Source organism: Odontomachus brunneus, unplaced genomic scaffold (genome assembly GCF_010583005.1).
Source record: "Odontomachus brunneus isolate Ranch 3 - 2012 unplaced genomic scaffold, Obru_v1 Obru_scaffold_206, whole genome shotgun sequence".
Classification (NCBI taxonomy): Eukaryota; Metazoa; Arthropoda; class Insecta; order Hymenoptera; family Formicidae; genus Odontomachus; species Odontomachus brunneus.
Genome location: NW_022639656.1, coordinates 250,796 through 262,730, shown reverse-complemented (window position 1 = coordinate 262,730; position 11,935 = coordinate 250,796). Strand labels below are relative to the sequence as shown.

General features: G+C 31.1%; 1 protein-coding gene across 10 annotated transcripts in view; it reads right to left on the bottom strand.

The window, feature by feature from the left end:
* The window catches only part of LOC116852195 (transmembrane protein 8B-like), a 213,237-nt gene that overhangs the window by 73,580 nt on the left and 127,722 nt on the right, over window positions 1–11,935 (bottom strand). The window contains exon 2 of one of the 10 annotated variants that reach the window (XM_032832284.1): window positions 8,349–8,622. The exons of the other annotated variants lie outside the window; for them this stretch is intronic. Within the exon in view, the coding sequence (XP_032688175.1) occupies window positions 8,349–8,386 (38 nt within the window). The 5' untranslated portion in view covers window positions 8,387–8,622. The remainder of the gene's footprint in view (window positions 1–8,348; window positions 8,623–11,935) is intronic. 10 annotated transcript variants of the gene reach the window in all.

The window sequence follows — 11,935 nt, the reverse complement described above, 5'->3', positions numbered from 1 at the left end:
GGGGGGGGGGGGGGGAATGCGTAGGAAAGAACACTGCGGCGTTATCGTGTGAACCACTGTAATAGAAATTGAGTAAAAGTTAACAAAATTGCAAACATTAATGGGATATTATTAAATTTTCAGTTCTTTTATAGTAAAAAAATTAATATTTCAAAATAAAATATTTTCACGAGTTTGTCAGTGGTTCACACGATAACGACAAGCTTATGGAAAATTTCTATCTAAAATTCAGCTTAATTGAATCACCGACCTTAAGAAAAAGCGAAATATATTTTAACTGCATGTACCATATACATATTGGGTATTTGATCATCAAAATTATATTTTTCTTCTCTTTATATGTTGTATAAAAACATCTCAAAATACCACTTTGCAGTCTAGAAAGAGCCAATTTCGCGCGCGCGTGTGTGTGTGTGTGCGTGTGTGTGTGTGTGTGTGTTAAACAGGGCCACTATGATATCCAAATCTGACTGAGCAACCTTCCCACAATGTACATGGAATAATGTGAGTGCCGGCGGTCAAATTTGAAGCTTCATGTTTTGGGAATGACTTGGACAAAAGATAAAAGTAGGTAATGTTCTGAAAACGTCTCGCAAGAGCTATAAAAATATGCAATAAAAAATTTAAGAAAACATTGATTACGTTGACCTAGTCTTGAAAAGATCACTTAAGGTCAAGTCGATATTTTCATCATATGGCCTTCTTCAAACTATGCAACTTTTGTTGGAAACATTTTTCTGTATTTTCCATATTTTTCGAGATATTTCCCTGGGGCATTAAGAGTAAGACACCCTGTATACAGGACATAACATATCCGTGTGCCGAATTGAAGCGTGTCGTCGCTTCGGCTGCATACGTGTATGTAGATGTCAAACAGCAAAGTGGCACACACTCTTAGATTCGGTGTCGATTCTGCACATGGATATCTCATATATGTGTGTTAGTGTATCAAGCCTTGCTATGTCTCGTAGCTATGGGCGGAGGGACGCAGCGAGTCGCGATTCGCGTGTATCACGGTCGCACGCCGAACGAAGACATCTTTCTTTCGGCTGCGCTTCCTGTACGCTCATTAGCTGAGACAAAATAATTAATGTCTCAAGAACTATTGCGAATATCGCAAAACGGCACAGGACTTTCTTGCTCACCTCAATGCGTTCTGCGTTTTCACAAGTGTAATAATGGAATTCTGGGACACTCTGTATATATTTATTTATTTATTTGTTTATTTATTCACTATTTATTTTACTTTATTTGATTTAAAACATGAAATAATGAACGAAATCACATCAGTTTGAGAAAAAAGAAAAAGAAGAGAAATAATAACGGGATTTACAAAGATGCGTTTTCACAAGTGTAATAATGGAATTCTGGGACACTCTGTATATATTTATTTATTTATTTGTTTATTTATTCACTATTTATTTTACTTTATTTGATTTAAAACATGAAATAATGAACGAAATCACATCAGTTTGAGAAAAAAGAAAAAGAAGAGAAATAATAACGGGATTTACAAAGATGCGTTTTCACAAGTGTAATAATGGAATTCTGGGACACTCTGTATATATTTATTTATTTATTTGTTTATTTATTCACTATTTATTTTACTTTATTTGATTTAAAACATGAAATAATGAACGAAATCACATCAGTTTGAGAAAAAAGAAAAAGAAGAGAAATAATAACGGGATTTACAAAGATGCGTTTTCACAAGTGTAATAATGGAATTCTGGGACACTCTGTATATATTTATTTATTTATTTGTTTATTTATTCACTATTTATTTTACTTTATTTGATTTAAAACATGAAATAATGAACGAAATCACATCAGTTTGAGAAAAAAGAAAAAGAAGAGAAATAATAACGGGATTTACAAAGATATATAATTATTCTATCGCATGTAAATGTACATGTATATGTATCTATGTAATAATATACAAATGTATATAGAAATATAGATGTACATGGCTATACAGATAGATATGGATGCGATGCTATAAAGTGGTTATACAAAAGAATATTGGGGATATTTCTTAAGACTAGATGATGCTAAGCTAGAAAAGATTCAAGAAAAAAAAAAGAAAAAAGACAAATGAATTAGTCTGATTATTGTAAAAGGTACTTACTGATATTGGTTAGTAAATGAATCACGTAAAACGTGATAAAGACGGTCAGGTGGACGACTGCTGTTGCAGCTAGGAACGGTTGCGAAGAATATTGGGCCTCCCTCGCCTTATGAAAACTTGATTCTAATATCGCGTACTAAGTGAACTTGATAGGTTGCAATTGAGCCACGAAAAATAATGAATTTACCAAGGGAAAATACGCCACAAAATCGAAAAAGTTATTTGGAGCTAAATGTCTGAACTAAAGAGAGAGAGAGAGAGCTGAGCGTACTTCTTGAACGTCCAGAGAATGAAATAAAAGTAAAATAGAAATATATAGAAATATATAGTATTTTTTTAGAATTTTTAGGTGAAATAAATAGGTCCGGAGATTAGGAGTTTCCGGGAATAAATTATTGGATTCATTAAGAGTAATGAGAGTGGAGCGAAATAAATAAAAAAAGATATCTTAGTGCCGAATTTGGTGGTATCTTAGGATATCAGTTAGGGTTACAAATTTTTTTCATCATATTTAATAGCTCAGGTCCCAGAGTTAGGTTTTAAGTGATTAATTAGACTTTACGTAAGCTCTCTGGTTTGAAGTTATTATTCTAATAGGTTATAAGGGTTTGAAGATTAAACAAACTAAATCCAGAAGTTTGAAGATCTGACAAACAGTACCTCCCGCTTATGACTGTTCTGACGTGATTCAAAATAAAATTATTTAGTTTATTATATCACTTATTTCGGGAGTCAAAATACGTGTCTAAAGTCTATTATTTCATCGGCAGTATCTATTGTAATACATTTCCTGTTTGCCATGTATCTTTTCCTTATCGAAGGATTTCAGTTTTAGAACCGAGATGTTGAAATTATTAATAAAAATATACGAAGACCGCGAAAAACGTAATAAATCTTTTAAAAGATACTTTCAAATGTTTTTAATTTAAAAACTAATTATACAAGGCACTTTAAAATTTTTGCATTTTAAAATTTTTTACCAGAATTGAAATAACTATAATATATCACATATTCAAACAAATTGACTGAAATTTTATAAGATTTGTATGGATCTTTTTAATGAAAAGATAATATTCATCAAAAAGAGAACAGAAATGTTTGAATTTATATAAAAGATATACAAAGATATATAAAGATTTTACAAAAGACCAGTTTTTGTCAAAAAAATGTAAAACAAGAATAACGTATTTTGTATATTTTGTTCTCTTGTATCGAATGAAATTATTAAGAGAAGTGTGAATAACTACGTGAAGGAAGAGAAATTTAGGTAGAGTTACATAAAATAAAGATGTAAGAGATTATCACAAAAATATATCTAATAAAACGGAAAGCGTATTTATATTTGGAAAGGATAGATTGTATTTAGGAAAAGGATCATGTGTTTGTGAGAGAAAGAGTTGTGTGTGCGTGGCGTGTGCGTGTATGTATGTGTGTGCGTATACATGAGATGAAAAGTAGTTGCTTTTTAGATTATTATTGTTATTTTTAGTTTTTTATCTTAGAGCCTCATTAATCATTGTTTATTTTTTTTTAATGTATGTTTGAATATAATACAAAAATAAATACAACTTTATTCTTGTAATATGATTCATATTCTATATATAATTTATGTACCAATATTTACAGTTTATACATAATAATTGTCATAAAAATATTTAATGTAAGTAATAAAAAATATAAAAGTTCGTCGTCTATTCTAAATAAGACAATATCCCGGTGACTTTACAATATTTCAATTATTTAGTAGGGGCTTAAATTTATATAAAAATTACAGAATATAATTTTCATCACAATTTGTTTATATTGCATGAAAATTAATTCATTAATTGCGGAAATATCTTATTGAATAATTCCTACTTTGCATTTTTCATTGCTTATCTTTGCATGGCGCCTTTACACGTCATTGAGAAAATTATTTTGTTTGTTATTATTCTTTACAACATTTAAAATGACCTAAAAATATAAAGAAGTGTCCTAAAATTAAATCATCCCAAAGTCTAAGAAATTTACGGGTTCTTCGATTTTCTAAAGTAATATAAAAAAATGTAACGTCTTTCCAATGACTTTTACTTATTTTCACAATTGCAGATGACACGAATTGCGGAATGCGAAATAGGATGAGTCATAATTCATTAAAAGAAATGTACTAAAACTGTAAGAAGGTTTGAGTGCATGGGCCTTAGTTTCTGAGGAATTTGCAATTATAGACATCCGCCTAAATGTACAAAAAGTACTATGGATGCCCTTACAAAAATATTCCACCGTTTTTATTCTCATGTGGCCCACTTTTGGCCCGTTTTTAGTCCATTTTCTACCCATTTCTTAATTTTTATTATCGTTTCTTGCACTCTGAAGCACGTGCAGTATATCCAGCAAAAAATTATAACGAGTATACGCGAGTATGCACGAATAATTTTGAGCAGATTGCTCCTTTTTAACTCTTTTTTCAGCTGGTGAGTGAAAGTACGTTAATACGTTCCTCTTTTACTCACTTTTGTTTCAATATAGATCTGTATTAAAACGAAACTGAGTAAAAGAGGAACATATTAACATGATGTCACTCACTAGCTGAAAAAAGAGTATTAAAAATGAGCAATTTACTAAAAAATACTCATGCATATTCGCATATACTCGTCATATTTTCTATTTAAATGAAAAATAGGACCGAGTGCTACTAATACGACTACTAATTAAAAATTATTAAATTATGTCGTCTTGTTTCTTCTTTTATCCCTATAAGGGAAAGGAGTGTAACGCTTTTTTAAATGTTTTTGTCGTAAAAACATGGTTAAAATAAAATTATTTTTCAAAAACGATGACATATAGCATACAGTTTGGACTATTTTCTTAAAAGTTAGCACAAGAAAAAATATATTTCTTACATTTTCTTATGGAAAAATAATAAAAAGAGAAGTGTGTCAATTTTTGACTTGTCCAAAAGATGCGGGAAAGATGGAATACCAAATAAAAGTCTTATAATCGATTGTAATATAAAAAAGATCATATATTTATGGATACCTAAATACGTACCTAAAAAACAATAAATAGTACCAACAAAAGTTAATAGATGCTCAATACTGTTTTTTCCAGTTAATTTGAATGCTAATATTTGCAAAGTTTTTTAGTCATACCATATAATTTTATGTCCATCTTCTTAGCGTATTATTTATTCTTGCACCCGATGAAAAATTTTTCATATAAAATTATGTATGAAATTTGTCCATATATAATTATGTATAATTATATATAATCATATAAAATTATATATAATTATACACAATTATGTATAATTACATATAAATCTATGCGTAATTATGTAAAATTATATATGAATTTATATATATAATTATACATAATTATGTATAATTACATATATAAGTAGAATGTATAAACATGAATGGACAAATTTGATACATAATAATATATAATTATGTATAATTATATATAATTTTATATAATTTTATATAATTATATATGAAAAATTTTTTATTGGGCACAGTAGTCTTTCCTATTTCTTTGGAGAATACGTTCTGGAAACGATTTAATTTCTTCGCATAACCGCCTTTTTGTATTGTCTATGCCAAGAACAATATGCCAAGAAATATAATGTAACCTAAGAATATTTTTACTTATTACTTGAACAGTCTTGTAGTCAAGCCATGTATTTAGGTAGCAAGTTGACATTTAAAAACGTCTTACTGATGTTAGAGACATTATTAAAAAGTTGTTAAAAAGTTATTTGACATTACTCTGGATATAAACAGATTTCAAATATAAATCATATCCGACATAGCACCTAATATTACAGTAATATCATATTTCCATTGCAATATTACAATGAAATATAGCAAAAATATTACTGTAATATTACTGAGATATTACAGTAATATTACAATGTCCGCGAAAATTACTATTACTGTAATACACTATCACAGTCATTGTCGTAATAAAAATGTTCGATTGTATAAAGGATTTGTCTGTGTATTATTTTATATATTACATATTTTTATTCGCACCAATAAAGAATTGTATAAAAGAAAAAACTAAACCGAATTGGGCTTAAACCAACTCGGAACACCTAATGTGCAGACTTATAGCGTGGCGCCTAGTCTACTGTGCTACGCCGCTGCTCGATTCGTGTTCTACTACAATAGAATTAAGGGAGCTTGGTAAATTTCAAATCGCAATTTCTCGTAAACGGTTGAAAATTGCATAATCTCCGAATAGCGTTTGTTATTTTTATACCAATATTATATTCCTACAAAAGTTTGGCAAAATCAGTTACCCGAAGAAAGGAAGTTTCTCTTGTATAATATTAACAAGAAAGTAATAATATTAACAAGAAAGTAATAATATTAACAAGAAAGATATTTGTCATATTACAAAATAATATATTACTTTTGAAATATATTATTCATATTTCAATACGATATATTACGTGCCAAGTAATATTACATGACATTTTAATAACATTTTAATGACGTAATGAAAATGTTATTCGATATTGTTTTGCTACTTAGGATTTAATATATTACACAACAATATTACTGTAATATTATTGTCCAATATTACAAAGTAACATATCAATAATATTACTGTAATATTACATTATAACATGTAATATTATTGTGATATTACAATATTACTGTGATATTACTGTAATATTACGTGCTATGTGGGATGTAATTATGTATGATTATAATTTAATACAATTATATATTCACATTTTTTTTACCAGCTATTTATTTTATTTGTTAATCAAATTTGAATAAATTATTAATAAACTTTGAATAAATTTTATCTTAAGGGTAAGATTAAACAAATCACTTAGTGTTCTATCTTGCTCTTTTTCTTCGTGTTCCTTCCAAGATAGCCAGAGAATTACAAAAAATAAAAAAATTTTGTCGTGTATTATAAATATGTCACCAATTTTGAGTTCATTTTAAAATGCAAAAAGAATTCTTCAAAGTTCAGTTCAATGAAAAGAATTCTGTTTGCATCTAAAAATGAGCTTAGAATTGATAATATACGACTGAATTCTTTTTGAATCCTCTATGCTATCTCGGCTGTTTTGCCTGCAAAATTGTTTAACTGACGAGTAACAAGTTTTTAGGTGAGAATATCATTTTATGTATATTTATCCACAAAAGTCGAAGGCACAATTTTATTAATAGATGTTACTTTATGTGATAAGCAAACAATTATATTAAACTCACGACTATGCACTCGTCAACAAAATCATGGAATAGATAAATTCATGTCGAAATTTCGCACAATTTTAAATATTGTATAATAATAATAAGTATAATACCGCAAAGGTATAATACAATAAGTATAATACCGCAAAACATTATCGTTTTTGGAATCTCTTTTTTATTTTAAAAAGTGAAGTTTGTTCTTTAAGGAGCATTCGTCCGATTTTGAATTTACTCCCTTCCCTTCCTGCAGTCCTTTCAAAAGTAAATATGTGTCACGTCTCCAAAAAATTGTATCATTTGACGTATCCTACGGAGTGGACTAAATTTTTTTCGTAAATTTCATGATAACACAGCCACACAAAAAAAAATTTTTTTTGGCCCAGGGGTCTGACTATGTTTACTGTATGTTTTTGGGGTCCCTGAATCCGAATCCAAGGTCAGATTGACCCCATCACGTCAGGATTTTGCCATAACCTCAAAAAACCCTATAATCAACGCTGTTTAGCCCTGTGACGTTGTTACTCATGCTTTAAACTAAAAAACCAATCTGTTAATCCACATAAACCCATAACCCTTCAACTCCATAACCATCAACCCTATAATCCCGTAACCCCAAAACCCCATAACCCCATAACTCCATAACCCTGTAACCAAAAAAATAAATAAATCATCACAGGCAATTTGCATTATGGCAATTTCTCAGTTGTTGTAGATTCCGTAAACCCATTTCATTAAACCAAATAACCCCATAACCCCAATAAATCCATAACAGCTTTTATAGATTCGCTTTTTTACTCTATTCATCCACTTGTAGTTTTGTATAAGAAACAGACTATAATTATAGTTTGCCCATGAGAGAATCAATCAGCTTCGTCTTTAACTTAAATCATGATATGTAATGGCAAATTTACTATCCAATCCTTCCGAAGTATTTTTCTTCCTTTTCGATCATACAATTTTCTTGAAAAATTCTGTTTGCAAATACCTAAAGTTTATATAGCTTTTGAAAAAATTCATGGTACTTCTTTATTCCAAATATTCTTCTTGCGTGTGTCTGCATCCAGGGCACCTCCTCGCGGTGACGGTGGGCAACGGAGTGAGCCCGTTATCCGGCTAAGTCCCTGGATTACGGCTTCCATGCCGTCATGGCAGGCGCACGCAAGCGTTTTACGATGCAGAGGGTCGGATCCTCAGTATCGGCGGCTGATCAGAGTGGGAAAGCGGGCTCGCAGTCGTCGTCATCATACGACCGCAGCTCTACATTGGTTGGTGACTTGGCCAATGTAGAGTTCAAAGCTACAAGAAAAAAAAGCAAAATCGACGTGCCAGTTCATAAATGTGACTCTGATCGAAATATTTTTTGCTACGTGTGCTTGAAATTCAAAACGAGCTCTTTGCGAAAAGTCATCGATGATGATATTCGCGAGACGTATGAAGACATTTTCAGTTTGAAAATAGATGAAGTTGGCATTAAAAACTGGGCTCCCAATATAATATGCAATTGTTGTCGAAAAATGTTCAACGCTTGGAAGCAGGACCAAAGGAGGCATAACATCAAGTTTTCCACCCCCACAATATGGAAACGTCCTCAAAGTGCAAATGATTGTTTTTTCTGCTGCAATAAAATGAAGGGTTTCAACACTAAAAATAAAGGCAAAATTGTGTATAACATAGTCACCTCTGTAGTAGCGCCAGTTACAGTTGTTAAGGACAACAGCGATAAAAGAGATGCCACTGAAAATTTACCCGAGGAGATGGATGAAATAATGGATATCGATAAAATATTGGAAGTTGAATCCGCATCTGAGATTGATGACGAAGAAGATAGTGACGAGTATTTTGCTTCAAGTACTAATAAAACATTAGTCCCATCATTAATATCCCAGTCGGAATTGAATGATCTTGTGCGTGATTTGGGATTACCGAAAGATGGTTCTGAATATTTAGCGTCCTTTTTAAAAGGAAAAAATTTATTGGAACCCACAACCAAAGTTTCATTTTATAGAAACAGAGATACTAAATTCCGCCAGTATTTCTGTAAAGATGAAAATTCATCACTAATATTTTGTATTGATGTGGAAGGACTCATAAACGAATTGAAACCGAATAGCTATGATGCCAAAAATTGGAGACTTTTTATTGATTCATCTAAGCGTAGCATAAAAGCAGTTTTGCTTCATAACACAAACGTATACGCTCCAGTTCCAATAGCTCATTCCACCATAATGCAGGAAAAATACGAAAACATTGAGGTCCTCTTGAAAAAGATTAATTACGAAACTCATAAATGGCAAGTTTGCGGAGACTTAAAGATTATAACAATTTTACTTGGTCAGCAGTCAGGATTTACAAAGTATCCATGTTATCTATGTTTGTGGGACAGTCGCGATCGAGTACAGCATTATGTAAAAAAAAAGTGGCCAGCTAGAACATCACTCGCTCCTGGCTCATATAATGTTATCCACGAATCGCTCGTAGATCCAAGCAAAATTCTTATCCCTCCCTTACACATCAAACTTGGACTAATGAAGCAATTTGTCAAAAGTCTCGATAAATCTAACGCCTGTTTCCAATACCTTGTTGGAAAATTCCCGAAATTGTCTGAGGCAAAATTAAAAAAAGGCGTATTTGACGGTCCTCAAATAAGAACAATGTTTAAAGACAAAGCCTTCATTGGAACAATGAATGAGTTGGAAAAAGAAGCCTGGCAAAGCTTCAAGGCTGTCGCTCAAAATTTCCTGGGAAATAAGAAAAGCCCTCACTATGAAGAAATCATTGCTAAAATGATCTCCGACTATAAAAAGCTAGGGTGTCTCATGAATTTAAAATTACATTTCCTTGACTCCCATCTTGCAGAATTTCCAAAGAACCTTGGGGACACTAGCGAAGAGCAGGGTGAAAGATTTCACCAAGATATAATGGTCATGGAAAATCGGTATCAAGGCCGATGGGACATCAACATGATGGCAGATTACTGCTGGACGCTACAGAGAGAAACACAGGACAGTAACAAACGAAAGCGTAATCCCTTGCACAGATCGTTCGACGAGAAAAGAACTCGATACAGTTCAAAAAAAGAGACTGACTAATTACTATTATTATTACTATTATTACTACTTATTTATTATTTAATTACTATTTATTTATTCGTTGATTTATTTATATATTTACTTATTTTTATTTATATACAAATTTATTTATTTTTATTTATACATATATTTATTTATTTTTATTTATACATACATATTTATAAGCTCATTTTCAAAACAGCCCTTGCAAAAAAACTCTAAACAGTTAAAAAAAAGGGACTACCATTAGCTTTATTGATGTTATTTATTTATTTGTAGATTTATTTATTGTTATTTATATATACGTTTATTTGCTCTTCTCAAAAACAGCCTTCATAAGAGCTATATGATGTACGAAATCCGTTCACGCAACCTACATAATAACATTGATGCTAACAGTTTTACAAATATTAAATAGATTTACAATTGAGTCCGATACTTTAGGGTTATGATATTTTTAATTAGAATTTATCGGGTTATGAGGTTATAGGGTTTAACAGCTTTAGTTTTGTGGAATCCATGCCACGATAGTTGTTTTGCTGTGAGAGATTGAGTATGACGATTTTAGTAACATGGTTATGGGGTTACGGGATTATAGGGTTAGTAGTTATGGGGTTACGGGGTTTTGGGGTTACGGGGTTATGGAGTTATGGAATTATAGGGTTATGGGTTCTTGTTTTGTAACATTGATATAATGCAGATTGACTATGCTGATTTATTTTCTTTAATATCGGGGTTATGGGGTTATGGGGTTACGGGATTATAGGGTTGATGGTTATGGAGTTATGGCGTTGTAGGGTTATGGGTTTATGTGGATTAACAGATTGGTTTTTTAGTTTAAAGCATGAGTAACAACGTCACAGGGCTAAACAGCGTTGATTATAGGGTTTTTGAAGTTATGGAAAAATCCTGACGTGATGGGGTCAATCTGACCTTGGATTCGGATTCAGGGACCCCAAAAACATACAGTAAACATAGTCAGACCCCTGGGCCAAAAAAAATTTTTTTTTTGTGTGGCTGTGTTATCATCGTGAAGTATAGATCTTCCCTTGCAATTTAAAAAAAGGCAGATTTGTACGATTTTTTTTTTTCGCAGAGTTGCAACATATCAAAGTTACCTAAACATTTTAATTTTAAATGAGCATAATACTATGAAACATTATCGTATTTGAAATCTTTTTTTTATTTGATTTTACGATGGTTATTGTAAGATTTTACGATGGTTATTGTAAGATTGTGAAAATAATTAATTCCACTCAGTAGAGTACGTCCAATTAAACGATTTAAAAGAATGCATAGGGGGAAAGGGGTAACTTCAATATGTCGCAACTTCGCAAAAAAATCATATAAATTCGCCTCTTTTTTTATTAGGACCTTAACTTAGTTTCCGCCCAAAAAATACTGAGAAAAAGCATTTATTGTAAAAAATTTATTTAAATTATTTCAATGAAAGTATTTTCCATCACTTTCTACAACTTTTTGCCATCTTTCTGGCAACTGGGCGATACCATCTCGATAAAACGATGTTTGTTTCGAAGCAA